Here is a 21222-nt window from a genome sequence, read left to right as displayed (position 1 = left end):
TTTTGTGCAACTCTGGCGAAATTCATTTTGGTTGTCCACTTTAGTCCTTCATTTTTATTCTTCATATTTATTTGGTATGATGAAAGCGAAATGGCAACAAGTATGCGGGTTAGCATGTGCATACCGACGCGGTGTATCCATTTTGATTCATTTTACCCCTGCTGCGCCATATTTTGGCCATTTTGATGAAGAACTGAAAAAATGCAAAGAAGAATTTTTTCTCACTTTATTTTTTAAGTGATTTATAGAAAAAGAAAGGAAATCGAAAGGGACAGACTCTATCTTTAAAATTTTGTCCCCAGCGGTTTTTCATGCGAATGTGGACGGCGGTTTGTACGTCAGAAAAAGGCGCATGCGACATCGAAGGGGAATATCCCATTGTGCAACAGTTTGATTCATTTCCTGCGTGAAACATTGCAATGGGAATGTTTATCCCTTTTAAAATTGCTCCCTTTGCGGTCACGCCAGTTTTAATTAACTCTCTATGCGGTGGTATACCCGCGTATGTATGTACCTCGGATGAGGGGGAGGAGGTGTAAAAAGCGCTTCCTCATCAAAACAGCTAGCCATGTAGTGCTAGCTGAATTACGAGAACAAGTTTAACCTGAACAGGTCATAATTTTTCCGCGAAAAAAAAAAAATTGCAAATGGAATGATAGAACTTTTTTTCCTGAACGGTTAATAACAAAACGGTGTTCGCAAAAGCACATTATGTTGGGGCAAGTTTCGAGGCAAAGAATGCCCAGTGTTTGCCCATAGATATATCTATATAGACAACAGAAAAAACAGTGTACTTTTCTAAGCAATATGTGCACATACGCTGTGAAGACATACTGTTCGCTGTTAAACATGCTCCCATTAGTGAACGGAGTAGTGGCAAACGAGCCCTTCACAAAAGTGCGGTCTGCTAATATGCAACGTAGGGTGGACGGATAAAAGTGCCATTCCCCATAAATGACTCTCGCAGGTGAACTTAACCCACGTGAAGTGAACCAAAATAAGACAATTCTTTCATTGTAAAATCCCAACAGTGTGGAAAAATGTATCCTTGGGGGTTATTCCAAAGATGACTAAATTTGGTGCTTTGCAACACGTCGGCAGATATAGTACAAAATGAGAATACCTCGAACGGCCCGTGATAGCCGCGTTAGAACTAGTGTGACGCCACAATTGGGGTGGTATATAGGATGGCCAAACAGATATGCGTAAAAAAGGGACTTATGTGTGAGTTTTTTTTTTTTTTTTTTTTTAACAAGCCAAATGAAAAAAATTGTAGAATGCGGGAAAAAAATCACCTGAACGGTTAATAAAATAAAACAATAAATGAATAAACGAATGAATAAATAAAAGAATAAATTAATGAACAAATAAATGAATAAATAATTACTTGCGGAAGGGGAAGAACGGAAAAATGTTCAGGAATGCTTCCAAAGCAGTGTAATATTGGGGGCAAGGAGAAAATGAAAGTCCAGAAAACTCACGTAAGGATAGCACAATGACGAAGATGCCCAAGGGCACATCCCCCCCCCGCAGGGGAAAGCGCTGCAACGATGCGGATGCACAAAGTTGTAGAACAAGGAAACGAGCCAGTTACATTCACAGGTGCTTGAACGTGAGAAAGTTGCAAAAATGTGGCGAGCTCAGAAAAATGGAAAATTACTGCTTGTACGTAAATTTGAAGGAAATGTTAAAGGAAAGTTATTGCAAAGGGAACGCAAGCAATACAAATGGCAATTGTCTCAAGGTGACAACACCACCTCCTGGAGAAGTGAACGAAGGGGGGGAAAGAAACCATCATGACCGCTGCTGCAAATGCGCTAGCCATACCTTTCACAACTGCTACGTCACCGGTCTACACATTTTTGAAGGTATTTTTTTAACCGCCTGTTCAGGTGGAATTATGAGCATATTTGACAAAAATTTAAACAACATATTGAGCAGACGGGTAGCTACTTCGCCCATAAGTAACATTTCAGTGAGCAAAAAGGAAAATGCTCTGTGCTTTTCTGACAGCTATAACCACCTATATGTTGTACACCTAAATGGGAAGAACTTGTGCAAAGGGAATCACTTTAACATAAGAAAAAGAGATAGCCATCTGGACGAAAGCGCTGTGTGTGCAAGTACACCATATCAACATGACGATAAAATTATGAACAGTTTTGACGAAGAGGAGGGGCACACATTTTTGAACGACAAACAGTACGCGCATTTAACAAAAAAAGAGAAAGCCATTGTTCAGGCATTTTTGCACAATAACATATCTTGTTACAATGTGAAAAATTTAAACTGCTGCGTAATTAACCCCTACTTTGACCACCATCAAAGTAATAGCATTTGCGTTCTGACGTCAAATAAAATCGTGTCTGTTCTGAACATTTTCGAATTCCATATAAATAACAGCGTTTTGTTCAGAGGGCACAACATTTTAAGTTTACATTGGCACAGTGTGTATGTCTTTATCTGCACGGGGGTGTCCATTTTCGTGGTGAACTTTTTCGAAAAAACGAAAATTGCGCATATCGTTTTGGCTAACCTGGACATAATCGAAAAGGTCAATCTCGGCCAAGCAGGCCACTTAAGCGGCGAAAAAAATGTTAAAGCGGACGTGCCAGTGAATCATAACGATGTGGAGACCAACACCTGTAGTGACAAAATGGACGGTGTGACAAATGAGCCCCAAATGATATGCTCCATGGAGTCGATTCACATATGCGAATTGCAGAAGGGGGAGTACGCAATAGCGCGGGGGGAAAATGTGAAAATTGTAAAAATTGAAAAAAAAAATGGAATTGAAAAAATAAGCATTTCAAATGAGTTCGATGTGCATAATTCGATTATTAGCATACGTCCATATTATGACCACCAGCAGAATGGGTTCCCCGAGAATGAAGTCTTCCTTTCGGTCATTACTGTAATGGGTGATGCGCTATGCCAAGGCGTGAATCAAGGTAGAAGTACATATGTGGAACATATGATACTGACTAGGGACAACTACCTAATGTGTAGAAATTATCTTTACACTGGAGGTGTTGAAAAGGACACAATTAGGAGGAAGTACCTTACAAACACATCGTGCACATCATACCCTGGTGGTGATGCAAACTGTGGAGAAAGCACCACGGGGGGGAAGAACACAAATAAGAAGTTGCCCCTTGGTGAGACTTCTTGCGATCGGGAGGACAATGCCCACCTAATCGGTAACCCAGATGAAGACATCCCCCAAAGGACCCTATTTCAGTACATGAAAAATACGCCCAATTGGGGGCAGCGAAATCGAAGTGGCGCCATCGAACGTTGCCTGTACATATACGGGAAGAACACCCTTTTGCAGTTTCGATCCAAAACGGTTGCCGAGTTTTTCTCTGAGATTATTAGAAAAAGCGCAAAAAATGGAAGAAACATTTTTCCTCTACTTGATGCGCTAAAGAGGCAGCCAATTTGCAAAAAAGAGTTAACTCAGATTGGACTATCCCTCATAAACGCCTTTATAAAACGGAGGAATTATTTCATCGCCGCAAATGTGTTTATCCTTCTGTGTAACCATTTTTGCGACAAGTACCGGGTCATCTACAACGTCATGGAGATGTTTTTCCTTCGAAAACATATGCACATCCTTTCGTTGTTTTATCGAAAATTGAAAGAAGAGAGAACACATCAGATGGGGAGCGGACTTTCTTCTTCGCACGCAATAAGTGATAAAAGAAGGCGATTCATAATACGTAGTACGATGGGGAAGGAGAAAAAAATTAAAAGCGCTTTGTACATCCTTCACCTTTATTATCTCAAAAGGGGGAGAAAAAAAAAAAAAACGAAAAGGGATAAAAAACGCCATAAATGCGAATGTAACAGGAAGAAGAAGAGGAAAAAAAAAAACTTCCTCTTCTTTGCAACGAAAAAACTGTTTAACCAATTTTTGGTTTTTCTGTTACGTGCGGATGTTTACGAATTTCGGAAGGTTTACGAAATTTCATCCAACGATGATTTGGATGCTGGCGTGTTAGTGAAGCACATAGTGCATTTCCTCGAGGGCGATTTATCATCTCCTTTGAAGAAGCAATTTATTCGTAGTGACTGCGGCGGCAACCGTTTTATCGACTGCTGTAACGGTACCCTCAGGGGGGGAAGAAGCACAATCATCGGCACTGCGAAATGGGCGGACCGCCCCCACGGCAGCAACAATAGTAGCGAAAATTGCAACAGGGGAGGTCACCGCAGAAGCAACTGCATGAGTCATCATTACACCGATCGCAGCAGACGCAATAATACCCATGGTGACGCTCTAAAAGAAGAAAAAAAAAAAAACGCCGATAAAGGAATCCTTCTCGATATCCTGCTTGATATTTTTTTTAAATTTGACATTCCCCTTGGTGATGCCCCTTTTGCATTACTATGCAAGGATAGGGAGGAAGAGCAAAAAAAAAAAAAAAATGAACCCTATTGGAACAGCAACAACGGTGAAGAAGTCACTAGTAATGACAAAACGGCAACAACAGGGGGGGAGGATAAACTAGTGAAGAAGAACGACCTACCTGTTGCATGCCTGCAGGGAACAAACATAGGTTGCACAAGTAGGGGAAAAATTATCTCCAGTAACAGGTATAAGGAGAAGAGCGCATGCACAAAGGGGGAAGATAAATTGGCTAACGAAGAACGCCTCCATCGTAACGAACACCGCAGCGAGGGTCGCCTTATCCCCATTTGGGAGGAGTTGTTGTCTCCGTTGCCGCACCAGCGTGATGAAAACAATGAGGAAGGTGACCAACGTAAAGATGAAAAAGAAAACACGTACCTGAGAATGGAGTTTAGGAAAGATCACGCAGACTGGGATGGAGACAACAACCGTTGCAGGGACAGCAACGGAACCGATGAGGAGGAAAAACGAATGAAACGGCGAAGCAGAGGGAGGGGGAAAGAACCCAACAGGTTATCAAAGCATAACAAAAACGGTACCAATACAACCAACACAGTAAAGCTGAGTAAGCTAACGAATGATTATTTTTCCTGTGGAACGCACCGTCGTAGTGCGCCCCTCACGTTTGAAGACCTGGCAAAGGATTGCTCTCCACAGAACTTGAGTTTCTTCGAAAAGGAATTTGATAATGTAAAAAAAATGGAAATTATAAAAATGCTCATTCGAAGGAAAAACAAAAAGGTATTTGCGTATTTGAAGCAATGTAGCTGGCAAGTACTAAAAAAAATAACACAAAAATTTGTCTTAAAATTATTTCGTTTGAGCAGAATAAAAACAGCAAAGCTGCTTGTTATCGTTAAAGTGAAGGAGAAAAATAAGTATAGATATTTCTTCAACCCAAAGGACGTAATGAGAAGGTTAAAGGAGAGACCCTTCTTTCTTTACACCTATTTGAAGCGTGTAAAAAATGTAAAGTATTTAAGCAGGTACATTCACTTGTTCCTCTTTTTGATGTTTATTTTTGAGCCGCTTTTGTTGGTGCGTTTTCTGGCAAGGCACTACAAATGCGTCAGTTTCAAGCGCGTCCTCTTTTTTGTATGCTTCTTCGATCGGCTACACGGGGGGGGGGAACTCACCACTGAAAAGGTCACACCGGTTGATGATGTCAAGAATGAAGAAGTTACACACGTTAATGAGGTAATGACCAATGAAGAAGTCACGCCCACTGAGGAAGCGCCCCCTGGTACGAGGCCCCCCAAGTCGAAAAACAGCCTCTTCCAAAACGAACGAGTTATGCTGCTGTACAGGTACCTACTGGATGAGCAAGTTGAGAAGGAAAAGTTGGAAGAATTGTTCAGTTACACAAAACAATCCTCAACAAAGCGACCCCAGGGAGCAAACTTTTTTCTAAGCGTCAAGGCATTTATGTATGTAAAATTTGGCTACATAAACAAAGCGCTAACCATTTACAAGCAGTTAAGCAACTACGATGAGGTGATTTATCTTGTGAAAGTCCACAAGTTGCTAATTGATGATTCTGTGATGAAAAAGGCGGAAGACAATTTAGCTTCCCTTAATGGTGCCCCGTTTTTAAGTGGGGTAGATAATAAAGGTTTGCTACGTGGAAGGCACGTTGGCATCGCTTCGGCGGGTGGGACGGAAAGAAGGTTCCGACTAAAGAGGGGAAAGAAGAAAACAAACAAACAGGAGGAAGATGCACATAGTGTGTTGGAACCAAACGGTGGTGATGATCCTGGTGAGGTGGGCCTGATCCACTCGGCTAAGAAGTCACCTCGGCAGATGGAATCCGACGGCAGACGAAACTCCCATTACGGGATCAACGCAATTGACACTTATGTGCGCCGCAATGTTGACTTCCCAAACCTGGACAGAGAAATTATGCTCAGTTTGTATAGCCAGGTGGAGGGGAAAGGAAGGCGAAAAGGTGACGCACCCCGGAAGGGCAAAAGGAAAAGTAACCAAAGGGACGATCACCGTAGTAATAGTGGAGGTTCCTCTCCAAGTTTAACACATAAAGAAAGTATCTTAAGGAAGCACCTGATTGATAACACATCCAGGGAAATGCATTACCTAACCCTCATGTGTATCCTACGGGAACTCTTCTACCTAAGTGAGCTCAGCGATAACTACAACAGAATTTTGAAACGATGCAAAGAGAACACATACAGTCGTTTCAATGAAGTTAAAAAAAGAGGCTACGTGATCTACAATGGAATTATAAAGAAGGAAATGAAAAACAACAACTTGTATTTTTTGGACATAAACGACTACTACTTCATTAGCGATAAGGTGGAGCACAAACGTTCCAACGAGTTGGATATGATCATGCCACACATGGATGAGCATCGTGGACTGCTGGAGAGAAGCGGGATGGACAAGGAAGAGCAGGAGCTACCACTAAACATTCAACGGGGGGTTCCACCGAATTATTACTTCTATGAGCAGATCCATGATAAACCCTATGTCTCTCTCTTCTCCTCCTTTTGTAGTTCCTGCCAACATAATATTTACCGCGATTTGTGCGTTTCCGATGGGGGACGTAAAAGCAGAGGTGACGGCGTTGTCTTTTTTTTTTGTAATCACCTGTATCATTTGAAGTGCCTTAGGGGGCGCCCGTTCATCTGCCTGGCGTGTCACTAACAGGGGGGTCATAGCGTAAGCGGTGGTCGCAGCGGAAGTGGGTTCTCTGTCTTGAGGGAGGTTACCTCATCACTGCGCTGATCGTTGTTAAGTTTTTATTCTTCCACTGGCACATCCAAAATGGGGGTACCCTTTTCCCATGTTGGGAGAAAGAGTGACGTCCCGATGGAAGTGATGAACACGCTTCTTTTTTGTTGCAACTTTGTCATCTACCCTGGTTTTATCTTTCCGTAATTTCTATTACCTTTTCTGCACGTTCCATCATCCACATTTCACTGTTTAACTGCTAGTAGGCCGCACCGATGCGGCTCCCCACCCCAGACGCGGGGACATGTTTTGTGCGTTCCGTGGCTAACCCAGGGAGGGTAGCTCCGTATGATTACACACACAGGACTGTCTCTTTCTTTTTTTTAATCTGCGTTATTTTGTTGACAGTTCTGTTGGCTACTTTTGTGTTATTATTTAAAAATTTTTTTTTTTTTTTTTTTTTTTTTTTTTTTTTTGTCTATGGCGCGTTCCTCTTACTGCTCTTAAAAGGTAACTCCCAAATTAACTTCTCCCTTTGTTTCTCTATTACCATTTTGGCTTTTCCTTTTTTTTAAAATTGCAAGATGTTATGTGCAGATGAATGGGTCATCACGCTTAGGCGAAAGCGAACTGCGAGGGGGCGCCCTGTTGATAGGTACAGCCAGATGTGCTTGATAGATAACCCAATGGGGAAGGAACAAACGAGTGGGCTCCAAGTGAAGGTATTATACGCCCAGGTTGCTTTCTTCTTCTTTCCTTTCACTTGTCGTATTTTTCCTTTACGAAGTCAAATATTACGTCTGCATCTTGGATGGAGGCTACTTCGACGTCTTTTTTTTTCCCTGCACGTGGATTGGGGTGGAGTTGCCGGAGGTGAATCATTTGCTAGCCGTTCGATTAGCGGTTCTGCTGGCAGTTAACATTGCGTCATCCATACGCTTCCTTTGGGCAAGCACATCTGAATTCATACCTGCGTCCATCTTGATGACGTCAAAGTAGTAGTCGGATCCGTCGTGGTTTATGCAGATGGTGCTGTTTTTTGTCAAGCAGGAATAATACCGCAGCTTCTCTTCCAGCGTTTTCTATTTCGGGGGTAGATAGGAATGGTTAAGATGACACTGTGTTGAAGTGATTACGGAAGAAGCGATGCAAAAACACACATATGAATAAGGAACAGGTGAATGACAACTTTCTTTGTGATGAGGTAACCCTTTGGCTAGTTCACCCCATTTGAGTTCATTTTGTCCCACCTTTGGTTCACTTAAATTGAAAAATTTCTTATGATGGGGTTGTAAGACAACGCTGGACGCAGTCTCCAGTTTGGTGAACCGCAGCCGCACGACATCGAAGCAGCTGCAAAGGGGATTGTGCGGGGGGAAAAAATGACGGGGCAGTGAGTCACCAAGAAGGGAAGAGGATGGGGGGGTGGAAAGCCCCATGGATGAGTAACTCCCAAATTAGGAAACCCATTATAATTGCCCCCATTTATGAGAGCATCCTTTTTGCCTACTCCAGCTGCAATGATTGCATGACCCACGTGGGCAAAAAAATGAAGTTTTTCTTCGCCTTGAAATCTAATACGTTGATAAATACTCTGTCCAATTCTGCAGTTTAGTAGAAAAGGGGTTGGAAGAAGTGTTGGCGAAATGGACTAGGTGAAGTGTCAGTCCGGGGTTGCACTCTCCGATGAAGCAAGCACGTAGGGATAGTATGTCCCTTCGAATAGGAACAATCCTCACGTGCCCCTCAAAAACTCACTGTTAATATTTTGGTACGTGGAGAAAGCTTTCGTATCGGACATGCATACATTTTTGTAAAAGGGCGTTTTCTTTATGTCGACTTTTTCGATGACGAAATTCCAGGGCACTTCGATGTGCTTGTTTAGGAGCTACTCAGAGGAGGGGGGTGCAGTCATTGAACGGGGCGTTTTATTAGTGCGTTTGTGCGGCGTGTCTGCATTTCGGGACCGCCTCCTACGTAAGTCCTCTCTGTGACTTCCTTACAATGTCGTATATGAACACAGGGAGGGACGCCTTGTCGCTATACTGGATGTTGTTGTGGCAAAAGGTACCTGCGACGTTGGGGGAGACACGAATGGAAAATGAGATTGATCAGGACAACGGTGTGCAGAGAACTGTATTGCTTATTTCCCCACGAACAGCAGAACATACATATGTGAAATGTGCCAATCACCCCCGCTAGGACGAATTAGCGCTACTTGTACAAAAGGTAGACTAACCCACGAACGGGTTGAACTTATCGCTGAGGGGCAGGGCGATTAAGTAAAATTCGTTTTTCTCGTTCCGCAGGTTTAGGTTGTTTATGTCGTTTACGTAGGTGAGCAGCTGCGGGTTGGGGGGTTAACGGGGATGGCAACGCTGTGAAGGCTACGCTGTGAAGGTAACACCGTGGTGATGTCTAAACTGTGGGTTCGCGCAAAACGTCGCACCCACCTTCGTCTTGTAGATCGCCTTAACAGTGTAGTTTTTAATTTTTGTTAAAATGTTCAAGTGAGGTTTTATTTGACGCAAGCGTCTGCTGCATGTCGGCGGCAGGGGGCAGTTCTTCTGCGGGGTGTTCTTCGAGTAAGTGCAGGTAACTGAAGTGTGAAGTAGGTCAAAAAAAAGAAGACACCATGCAAGGATGTTTTACTATTATAGGTATAGGATGGTAAGGCAGCTTTATTGCATTATCTATGCATTGACACGTATTTGGGTATCCGCCAGGGGAATGGGCTGTATTTGTCCTACCCCCATGGATCTGCCCATTTTAGTGAGTTTTTTTTTTTTTTTTTTTTTTTTTTGGCATCACACATACTCAGGGATAAAGCGAATATTAGGAGGACAAACGAAATGGTCTTAATCATCTTAGCTTGTATCTTATAAGAGGTGTGTGTGTGTGGAGGTTCACTAGGGGAGTATACTTTCACGTTGATTGGTTTTTCCCTGCTGCACGATTTGTTGCGCCTTTTTCATTCTTGCTTTGCTTTGTTTTGCTTAGCTTTTTTTTCCTTTTTTTTTGGTGGTGAATGTTGGTCTCTCTCCCTTGTCAGAACTCACGCAGTGGGTTGGCTTCCCTTTCTACCTCAGTTCATTTCTCATAAATAGTTAATGGGCAATTTGGGGTAGATGTGCAGGCGGAAAGGCACTTCATACACGCTTGTTGCTTGATCTGGTTACGTTTTTTCTTTTTTTTTTCGCGTATACCTACTAACCGTTCGAATGTGCAGAGGTGAAAAAAAAGTGGAAAAGAGCCACCGGGGAAAATGGCTTCAAAGGTGGTGCAAGCATAATATGATGGCATGGCAACATCCACCAAAACAAACAAAAAAATTTTAAAAAAAAAAAAAAATGATAAATGCATCAAAGGGGTTTTGGAGGTTCATATGATTATGTAAGATGTATCCAAATTGACCCTACCCACATGGCACACTGTTCCCACGTAAGGGCCGTTACACTTTTGGCAAACCACCTACCGTCAAGCAGTCACCAACTGATTTACCAACTCTGGAACTGTTCGTTGAACAAACAGGTATAGCGGGATTCAAAAAAGGGAGACTTAAAGGAAGAGACTTCTCCTTTCATCCCGTTTCTTAACACGATGGTGTCGTTTTTTCGGACGAAAAAGTGGGCCATGCCCAAGGCACAGACATTTTAATTATCCAGTTCATTCGCACAGTTAAAAAAATGGAGCAAAAGGTACAAAAAAAAAAAAAAAAAAAAGTGGCTAGCGAAAAACGAACACGGTTGGCTTTACAAGGGGCACATTTATTTTACGCGAATGTGCAGAATTTTTCTTTCCCCATGGATGAAGACAAAAACGGGGGGAGAGAAAGTTACAGGATAATTTGCGCACGTATCGTGGGGGTTTCATTATTGTAGCGCTCCCTACCTTTGCCAAGCTGTGCAATTGGCACATGCTCGGATTCACCTGAGGAAGGTTTTTTCCCCATCCCGACAAACCCATGCGCGCAGCCCACATAGAAGAGATGTAATATGTTTGTATATATACACATACATAGGTAAACGCTCACCTATTAGCGTGAAGTGGGCCAACACGTTGACACTATTCACCATCGGACTACTCCCCACACACACATACACAGAAAGACATACATGATTGTTCCACACTAGGAGCATGAAAAAATCAAAGTCGTGATTATCTGTCCTTTGACCCCCCCAAAGGTTATAGTTTCGTAACGTATCTCATCAAAAAGGGTCAGCCGAATTTTCCCATTGGTCTCATTAAAATGGTTTACGATGGATAGTAACTCCTCCTTGCAAGCATTACAGGATGTAAGACAAAAAAGTGTATCCACTTGGAAAAAAAAAGATACGTGTGTGAAATATTCTTGCGCTTTTTCATTCATAAAAAATATATCGAAAGTTCCTTTGTCATTTATCAGTTTGTATTTTTTCTTCAGTTTTGAATTTTCTCCAATTTCTTTTGCGATGTTGTAAATGTCTAGCACTTGCACGTAAACGTCGCTGGAATGTCCGGCACGATTCGTAAGGTTATCTGTGCCGTCATCCTGGAAGAGTTTCTTTGCCAGATCAATGGCACTCGCGGAAAAATCAAAGCCACATAAATTTCCGAAGCCTCTTTGACGCAGTTTGTGTAGGAATAGCCCATTTCCACACCCGACGTCAAGAATGGAAACTTGCTCTTTTTTTTCTTCTTCACTAAAGTGGTTGCTTACCCAGTTTATAATTTTGTCACAGTTTTCTTCGAACCATTCCTCCGGCTGGATTTTCGCCTCCTCGTAGTTTTCCTTCTCGCCTTGATACACCTCCTCCCAGTAGCTCAGTTTGTGTAGCTCGGATGGGGCCATTGGCTAGTCAAAGCAATGTGTGCGTGTGCGGGGGGAAAGAAGCTGTGTCAGTTTGTGTAAATACAACTCTTTTTTCACCTCGCCCGATTATTGATTGGTCGATCTGCGCATACAACGCTGCAACGTGAAACATTCTAGGGATAATTCTACGCAGGGTTGGAAAAGAAAAAATGGGGGTTCCAGCATAGCTCTAACTTTGCACCTCCCTCAATCGTGTATAGTGTCATTTTGTTGGCGACTTTTTTTTTTTTTTATGGCATGACCTTACCACTTGATTGGCCATTTTTTTTTTTTCCGCTGGCAAAATTATTCCATTTATAATTTTAATTTGCCGTTAATTTTTGCCACGGCTAGATTGCTTCCCTTAAGTTGAGCCTTGTCAGGTATGCAAACCTTGCGCACTCCTTTTTTCTTTTTGGACGCCCTGCTATAACGCCGCGATGAGTGTCCACGCGAGGGCCTACTCAAACGCACTTACAAAGCCCTTCACGTGGCTTAACATTTTTAACCCTCCGGTTGATACCTTCCATTTAGGGGCTAGCTGCCCAGTTGTACCATGTCCTTAACAATGCACAAACAGTGAAAAGTGTATCACCTGTGCCCCAACAACGGTATCTCCACTTTGCACCATCCCGTTTGTATCACACAATTTGAAAGTTCGAATGGGGAAATTAAATGGTAATGGAGAAGAAGGGTTTCTTTTTTTCTAGATGATGAGAGGAATGACCTCTGTGCCCGCCTACACAGAATTCAACCCACCATTGTAACACATTTCGTATAGATGCACTCTTTAATGGGTCCAAGTTGGTGTGCCTCCCCTATTCGATAATCGATATGCAGGCCCATATTGCAAAGGAAAAAAACATAAATGAGGAGCAAATAGAGGCATATACATGGAGTGCGTGATGCGTCCTACGTGGGTGACACAGTCGATAGGGTCGTTCATCCTGGTGAATTGTTATGCAATGAGAGTTGCGCGGTCCTTGGTGGTGGTGGTAGGTGGGCTAGACAAAAAGTGATGCGTGTCCCTCCCCATCTGCCACTTTCTTTTTACCTTCTCTCATCTCAACAGTTGATATGCCCCAAAAGAAAAAAACAAATCCTCTAAACCCGTTCGGTTCGCTACTCCGACATGCGGGTCGACCAGTTTTCGCAAAAGTGAGCCACCACTTCCTTATTGGCGTGGAAGCCAAATGGAGTAGAAAGGTATGATTATATATTTCTTTTTTCCCTTTTTATATATGGACAAATTGGGTGAGTTTTTTTTTATAATGTATATGAAAAAAAAAAGCTATCTTCACAAATGATGTTTTTACTTTGTGTGAACACGTAAGTCTGTTTATGCGTATACGCGTAGCACTTGCAATGATGCAGCCAAATGGGAAGACAAATTTACATAAACATCAGCATAAACATAGGCAGCGTGCACAGCACCTATGCACGCAGCGCATGTAAATTGTGGGGGTGGATGCGCACAAATGCGACCGTACGTATATGTATAGGTATATATATGTATATGTATAAGTATAAATATGCATATGTAGGGGGTACACTTATGGACAGGTTAGATTACATGCCAGGTTGTTTCCGCAGACATACCATTTCTATTTGCACAAAGGGTGAGCAGCATATGCAAGCAATTTTTTTTTTTTTTAATAACGCTATTTATTATACGTATGCATGTATGAATGTGGAGACTATATTATACATATACGTGCGCAAGTACATAAGCATATGAGACACTTACAAATATGCATACAAACGCGTGGAGAGCTAGGCAATTGGGGCATCGTCTCTTCTAATCCTATATGTTATATATATATTTCCATTCATATTTACATTCATATGTACATTCATATTTACCTTTATATCTATATTTATACCAAGGCAAGCATAGAAAAAAAAAAAAAAACGTATTATATATATACTTGCGTACTGCGCACAATTATATGCATATACAAAATACACATTGATACAGCCTTTCATATAAGTCAAATATTATTACAAAAAAAAAAAAAAAAAAAAATTAGAAAACAAAAAGCAAATTGAATCAAATTGGCTATTTTTTTTTTTTTTAACTGAAATGGAAATGTACAAAAATTGTCAAAAATTTATGAACAAGTCAGGTAGAAAAAAAAAAAAAAAAAAATTAATATCTTGTATTACTGTAGAAGGCATTAAACGAATCCAAATTTCCGGGATAATTCATCTGATAACCATGGGGGACATTCGTGTATACATTTGGAACAAATGAGATTGGGTAGTTAAAAGTATTGGGTGCCTCACTTTCATGATGATATACGGGTGCTCTCCTAACATAGTTATTACGACTGTTTATATTATTTATATTATTAATATTATTCTTCTGATAGTAGGTGTAGGTTTGGTTTTTTTTCATGAAGGTTTGATTATTTTGAAATTTTTTATAATTTTGTGATACAGCAAAATGTAGGAAAACAACTCGGTTGTCAATAATTCGTTCGGGTTGTTGCATCACTTTAAATGCTTCCTTTGGTGAAGAGAAAGTTAAAAAACCATATCCTTTGGATTTACCCTCATTGTCATGTATAATTACACACTCTTCTAATTTCCCATACTTTTCGAAAATACCTCTCAATGTGGCTACATTCGTTTTTTGGGATAAATTTCGCACGAATAATTTATTTTGATAATGATCTGTAAATGGGTCGGCTACTAATCTTACTTGCAACTCTTTATTGTCTAAGGTATGACTACTTTTTAAGCATTTCTGCACAGATTCGACAAATTTAAAAGTGACAAAACCATAACCTTTCGATCTGCCCTCCTTTTCTCGTACTATAATTCCATCTTCGATTTCTCCAAACGTTTCGAAGTATTTTAAAAATTGTTCATCACGTGTACTGAATGGGATGTTACGAACCATTAACCTTCTCGTAGATGGGGAGGAAGCAACCGCTTCGTTGCACTTGTCACGTATGTCTTGGTGGATTAAGGCGGACGTTGCCAGGATGTCTATTAGCTGCTCCTTGGATAGCGGCGCTATTAATCTCCTGAGGCTTTCGGCTTCAGATTCCTCGTCCTTTGCAGCCTTCTCATTTGCACTGATCTCCTCATCGATACTTTTCTTGTCCTGCGAGGAATTCGAGTTGGCTCGGTTGTAGTGGTAGTTTATGTTTTCTTCGGAAGTCATTTTGGCGAAAATGGCGTAGGCTAGCGTAGGGTGGTGTGTGTATTATACACTGAATGGTGCGAAGTTCGCGCGAAACTGACACAACGGGGTGCGATACTTCTTTTCGCTAATCTATTGGTACGTTCTACAAACGATTCGGTTAAAGTTTCCTCTTAAAATTGGGGTAGGGGTGTGTCACGGGAGTGCTTTGTAAGTTGGCGAATACACGCGTATGTATATTTTCCTTTTTTAAATTAATAGACGATAAAATTGGGAAAAGAAAAACGATCAAAATGGAGTTAAAAATGATCTTGACTGTTGTGTGTGTGTGTAAATGGGAATAAAAATTCAATTGAAGGATACAGTTTTTTTGGATTTTTTTCTTTCTTTTTCTTTGTCCGTTTTTACTTCTATACAGCTGTGAATCGGTAGAGGTTACTTTTATTTTATTTATTATATGAGAAAATTCTCTTCACTTCTCAAAATGGTACGCTCTTTATGGCTGTTCAACAATTCTTGTTTCACTTAGCAATTAATTCATATTTTTGCGTCCGTACAGGTGATAAAGGGTACGCTCAGTTCTTGTTCGGCAAGTGCATACATATATATGACTATATAGGACGGACGAAGGGATTTGCTGCTTCGCGGGGGGGGCACGTCTCGTATGTGACAAAGGAAAAACAATGGAAAAAAATTCGAAAAAATTCGGAAAATATTCGCAAAATTGGACAGCAGAGCGCAATGCGGACGAAAACACATAGAAAAAAAGAGGGGAAAATTACGGAATAAACTGAGGAGAGAGGGGGACAAAAAATTGAGCTGATTAACAAACAAACAAACGAACAAACAGGGCACAACTGCAGACGGAGTCCTTGCTAGGGCCTAACTAGCCGTGCCGACTAATGCATCTCGGGTCAAATTTTAGTTACACGGAGGGGTATATACGCATAAGGGGCGCACAAACTCTGCATCTGCAGAGGAGAGAGCAACGAGGAAGCAAACAAGGGGAGGTATAAGCACATAAACATGCAAACATGCAAACACGTGAAAATATATTATTATATATGCATGGATGTAACTATATTTCTGTTGCGCCGTGGCGGTCAGGCAAGCAAACTAAAGGGATCACTAGGTGTGCCAAGTTTGCAAAAGCACAATCCCGCCTGCGCCCTCCAAAAATTTTGACCCTCTAGATTTATAAACGAAGAGCAAACACGGGGGGGGAAATCAAAAAGGATAAAGCAAACTGTGTGAAACACAAACGCGGGGAAATAAATAGGATTATTCAAGTGCCGTACGGCAAATGCGCGAACAAAACTGACCTGCGAAAAAAAAAAAAAAAACAAACGCGAGAAAAACAAACAACGGAAAGAAACAGGGCAAGTAGAACTAATCACAAAACTGGCAGTAATATGTACTCGCAAAAAAATTCCTTACGTAACGGAGCGAGGTGTAGAACACGTGGCGAAATAGGGCAATTTTACTCTTCTATATATATATGTATATATATATTATATGTAATGCAAAATGTATACGTAACGTGTATACATAGTGCGGGCTGTTCCCTCGGTTCTACGGGAAAGCGGTTAATGAGTCGAACCAAGCGGTTCCTCCTTTCTGCGGCTGGGTGGAGTCAATCGGGTGGCAGATGTGTTGGGGCGCGTATATTTAAGAGCGTATAAATTTATACCCATGCTCGGTACGTATTGCGTACTCATGCCAGTTATGTATACATTACCATATGTTGCATGCGCGTACATATGAAGGAACATAATTGTACAGATAAATAAATGTACATAAGAAGGTACATATGTATAATATGTACAACGCGCGCAGCTGGTTTGGCTATCGAAAACGGCTTTTATTCTGCCCTTTTCGTGGCGCGTCAAACAGTTCCTACCAGCGTTGTGAAAAATAAAAAAAAAAGCCAGCAAACGAATCAACGAACAAATAAAAAAGTAACAAACAGTAGAGGGGAAGAAAAAATGTTCTGTCAAATAAGGCAAAACGGTCGAACAATTCTTAAACAACAAACTAATTCACAACCTTCTCTTCGTAACAAAGTTATCAAAAAGGTTAATGAGAAGTTTTTATTGGCAAACTTTTTAATTACAAAAGCTCATACGCAATATATAAGTTGAGGCTTAAAAAGAAGTTACGTTTTCTTATTTCTCAGGCAATCTCGACAAATGGATTTTTCTTTCTCAAGAATTCAAAAAAAACAACTGTTTAATTTCAGGTAAAATTTTACAACATATAAAATTAAATAAAGCCCGTATATTCATTAATATATCTTAATAATTAATTATATGTATTTGTAAGGCAAAAAAGGAACAAAAGCAAGAAAGGCAAAAAGAGCAAACGAAAAGAACAAAAAGAACAAAATCAAACGAAAAGAAAAAATCAAAAAAAAAGTCACTTTCAAAAAAAAAATGTTAAGTGTTGTTCAATTTCTGCTTATTATTCTCAAAAAAAAAAAAAAAAAAAAAAAAAAAAAAAAGCAACCGAAAAGCGGGGAATTTAATAAAATGCGACATAAGCACAGTAAAAAGTAACAAAATTTTACCACCCTTTTTTGCCACAGAAAATTACCGCAACTTTTACCGCAATTTTAGCGGAAAAAGGTGCCATAAAATAATGCATGACATATTTTTTTATACATGTGGATTATGTAATACGTACATAAAATAAATTTCGCCTTTTTGCTTCAAAGCAAAGGTTATTTTTCTACAACGGTAAAAAAAAAAAAAAAAGAACGGTCGGTTCATTAAAAATTTTGGACGAGAACAGCGCACTTTAAAAATTCGGAAATAAAAAAATAAATACAATATTCGTTACTCTACATTTAGATAGCAACTTTTAAATATTGCGAAAATAAATATTTTGTGAAAAATTGATGAAATGTTCGTAAACTTTTCTTCTGTTTTTCTTTCTCCTGGTTCAAACGTTTCTCTTTTGCTGTTTTTCGCCCCTGCTTCGTTGCTGTACTGCTTGCTGTTTTTAGTGTTTTTTTTTTTTTTTTTTCTTTTATTTTGTTATTTTCTCTCCTTCTGTAGTGGAAATATTTTGCGCCGCACCACTTGGCGCATGGCAATTGCGTAGTTATGCATTGCATAAGTGACGGAGAAATATATTTGCCGTCTAGTTCTATGCTTTTTTTCTTCTCGTCTTTTTAACTCTGTTGTATGTTCTAAGGGGTTGCCTTTTTTGTCCGCATTTTTTCCCTCCTTTGTGTTTTGCGCATATAAAATGTTCTACGTCCCTGCTGCCTTTCCTCCCACAAGAAGAAATTACGCGCAATGCCTAGGGGACGAAAAACGGAAGGACAGATTTACCCCCCTTCGCGTAACATCGCGGTTCTGCTAGACGACAAAAATTTCCGTTTCAGCTTCAAAAAAAAAGGAAAAAAAATTGGACAAATGAGGAACTAATTGGAATGTCCAAATTATATTTTATGGTATCCATTTTTTTCTATTTTCGCTTATCCTTTTGTGCTGTTTCGTTCCCATTCAAATGGCCGTCGAATTGTACAAATAGTAGCAAAAACATGGAATTCCCCATTTGCACCATTTTTTAAAAGAACGCATAAAAAAATAGGAAATGTTGCAAATGAGAAGGTGGACTATGCTTCCCCTCGATGGTGCTCTCACATCAATTATGAGGGGGTGGTTTGACGGGACAATGAAAAAACGGCGTGGTCAAATCGGATCATTAGAGTATAACTCCACTGAGAGCAGTCATATATATATACGCATTAGATACATATGCCACGTAGTCGCCTCCAACTTGGAGTACCACTACTATAAATTGGCTTTTCCTTTTAAAGAAAAAGGCAAAAAAAAAAGACCCACCTTGTTACCCCCCCGCACATATATATATGTCTGTCCTATCCACCTCTCCTCTTACATGCTTCGAAAAATGATTAACCATTGGAACAGATACACGGAGGGGGAAGGAAAAAACTGTACAAGTTAGCCTTAGATGGGATATATCTTACATATAAGAGAATACGTCTTGAATAAGATGACGGGCACATATGCTTGTCTATCTCTCGATGCACTTATACATAATGGTGACCTGTTCGAAGTGGCACCAACTTACGTATACACGTGATACGCACAAGGCATACGCTAACTTACTCATCTGTAAAGAAAGCACCCATTTGTTCACATATGTGCTAAGAACCTATGCGCAAAAACAACGTGCAGGTACGCCACACGTCGCTTCCTGACCAAAACACGCTTATGCAAAATAGGGATGACGGAAAAATTCATTTTGTGTCGGTAGGGGGGTCCCTCTTTCAACACCCCAAAGTGAGTTACATTTTTGTCTCTTTGCGGAAAAACATCACGAACAACAAACGAAAGTTGTGTAGCGAAACTCGACTCCCTAACTTCCGTGTAGTTAAAAAATTATACATGCGTGTGCATACGCCAGGTCTCCCTATGGTGGGACGCACCTCACCAAAAATGCCCTCTCTACTTGGGACGGTTAAAGTTGTTATTCCTTTTTAAATTACCCTATCAAAAATAAAAAATAAAAAAGGCAAAAAAAAGGAGGGAAATTTTCTCTTTTCCTCTTCAACAAATTAGGAAAAAAAAAAAAAAAAAAAAAAAATTTGTATTATTTTAAATCTGAATGCAACGTAAACTTTACATAAAAGTGTTCCTTATGGTATGTCGTGTAGGTGCAAAAATTGTTCACTTGGGGGGGAATTTCTCGCGGGCGCTCATCAGCTGAACATGCAGTGAAGTAACACGGGACTACTTCACTTTCTTTATGTAACTTCCCTGCAGCGCGAAAAATTATGGTACCTTCCAGTTAATTAAAAAAAAAGGAAGAGGTGCCACTACTTCCCCGCGATGTGGAAAATGAGTTAGTAAAAAAACGGTTGGCAAAAAAGCATCCAACGTGTTACTTAAATTTGTGTATGCCTGTAACTGCGCGAACGGAATTTACCAAAGCGAACAAAACCCCAGGGATAAAAAAACATAAGCGTAACGAGGAAAACGCTCTTCGAAGAACAAACTCCCACGTGCCAAGCAGATTGTCAGGGGTACCACGAAAGGGAAACAAAAAGGAAGCTTATAGGAAGAACAAACAACGCCGGAAGGACCAGGAACAAACCAGCGTCATCCCCCCCCCTCCTTTTGGAAAAATGTTTTTGCTTAACGAGAACGAGGAATCCCCCAAGGATATCCTCTTAAACGAGCTCAAGTATAAAATCCGAGTGTTGGCCGGGGTCGTCTTCGTGATCAGGACCATCCCCACGGTTTTAAGTTTATTTAGCAAAAGCGCCGACTGAAGGGGGTCATACACATTAATGACGTTAAGTCGTTGCGTAGGAAAAGGAGGCCAACTGGACCTTTCTACAAATCCGACAAATGCCAATGACATGTTCACAAAAGAGGAAAGACGCATACGTGGGCAATATACACTGGATTGCCTCTATAGGAAGGACAACAAATCATGTGCGTGGGTACAAGAAAACGCATAAAAAAGAACTATGCAAATAATTCTACACGAACTGAATATTGCTGACGCGTTCTATGCCGTCTACCCGCAAATTGCGACGATGCCAACCCACTGAGCGTGCGGTGAGCGGAGGAGAGACCATCTCCTATGTGCCTCTCTCGTATGCACTTACAATGATACGTTTGTATTATTTGGCTACCTGTGGGCAGCCTACCCTCGTGTCCGCCACCCGTTTGGCAACCTGTACAAGTGAGAGCATTACATAATTTTGTTTCACTTTGTTACATTATGTTAATTTTTTTTTTTTTTTTTTTTTCCAACTTAACATTTTCGCTTTCATCCCATGCGCAACCGCTTAATGATGAAAGAGCGAAAATGAAAAAAATTAAAAAAAACGCCGCAATGTTTTTACTAGCATATATAATACCATTATGGAGCCAGTAACAACTTTATGCGTTGGGGCTGCATGTCCATACAGGTCGTTCTACTGGGCGGCGTGGAATTAGGCACCAATATATTCGGATTTAAAAAAAAAAAAATCCCCCGTTTGCAGCTAAAAAGGATAATATATATGCAACAGGAAAGCGTAAAATAAGTAATGTTTTTTTTCCTTCTCCTTTTCGATTGCATTTATTTCCTATAGAATATGGCCCATTTTTAATT

At 40.6% G+C, this 21222-nt stretch overlaps 5 protein-coding genes across 5 annotated transcripts; 2 read left to right on the top strand and 3 right to left on the bottom strand.

Annotated features, from left to right (window-relative positions):
* Positions 1-1495: 1495 nt before the first annotated feature.
* PCOAH_00017530 (Uncharacterized protein) lies at positions 1496-7075 on the top strand (the record flags this gene model as incomplete). The annotated part of the gene is made up of 1 exon (XM_020058562.1): positions 1496-7075. One exon carries the CDS (start codon positions 1496-1498, stop codon positions 7073-7075), a length of 5580 nt encoding a protein of 1859 aa, XP_019914014.1.
* A 786-nt stretch (positions 7076-7861) lies between these two features.
* PCOAH_00017520 (Uncharacterized protein) lies at positions 7862-9968 on the bottom strand (the record flags this gene model as incomplete). Its single annotated transcript, XM_020058561.1, has 9 exons — positions 7862-7944; positions 8073-8184; positions 8353-8455; positions 8613-8706; positions 8861-8990; positions 9106-9173; positions 9342-9447; positions 9556-9701; positions 9920-9968. The coding sequence occupies 9 exons, from the start codon at positions 9966-9968 to the stop codon at positions 7862-7864; spliced, it is 891 nt and encodes a 296-aa protein (XP_019914129.1).
* Positions 9969-11231: 1263 nt separating this feature from the next.
* PCOAH_00017510 (Protein-lysine N-methyltransferase PKH_071390) lies at positions 11232-11933 on the bottom strand (the record flags this gene model as incomplete). The annotated part of the gene is made up of 1 exon (XM_020058560.1): positions 11232-11933. One exon carries the CDS (start codon positions 11931-11933, stop codon positions 11232-11234), a length of 702 nt encoding a protein of 233 aa, XP_019914279.1.
* A 2149-nt stretch (positions 11934-14082) lies between these two features.
* PCOAH_00017500 (Rna-binding protein) lies at positions 14083-15105 on the bottom strand (the record flags this gene model as incomplete). Its single annotated transcript, XM_020058559.1, has 1 exon — positions 14083-15105. The coding sequence occupies one exon, from the start codon at positions 15103-15105 to the stop codon at positions 14083-14085; it is 1023 nt and encodes a 340-aa protein (XP_019914158.1).
* Positions 15106-20014: 4909 nt separating this feature from the next.
* PCOAH_00017490 (Uncharacterized protein) lies at positions 20015-20389 on the top strand (the record flags this gene model as incomplete). Its single annotated transcript, XM_020058558.1, has 1 exon — positions 20015-20389. One exon carries the CDS (start codon positions 20015-20017, stop codon positions 20387-20389), a length of 375 nt encoding a protein of 124 aa, XP_019914094.1.
* Positions 20390-21222: the final 833 nt, after the last annotated feature.

This window comes from Plasmodium coatneyi, chromosome 7, assembly GCF_001680005.1.
Source record: "Plasmodium coatneyi strain Hackeri chromosome 7, complete sequence".
NCBI classification, from domain to species: domain Eukaryota; phylum Apicomplexa; class Aconoidasida; order Haemosporida; family Plasmodiidae; genus Plasmodium; species Plasmodium coatneyi.
The sequence above is the reverse complement of the archived record's forward strand: the minus strand, read 5'-3'. Positions and strand labels throughout refer to the sequence as shown.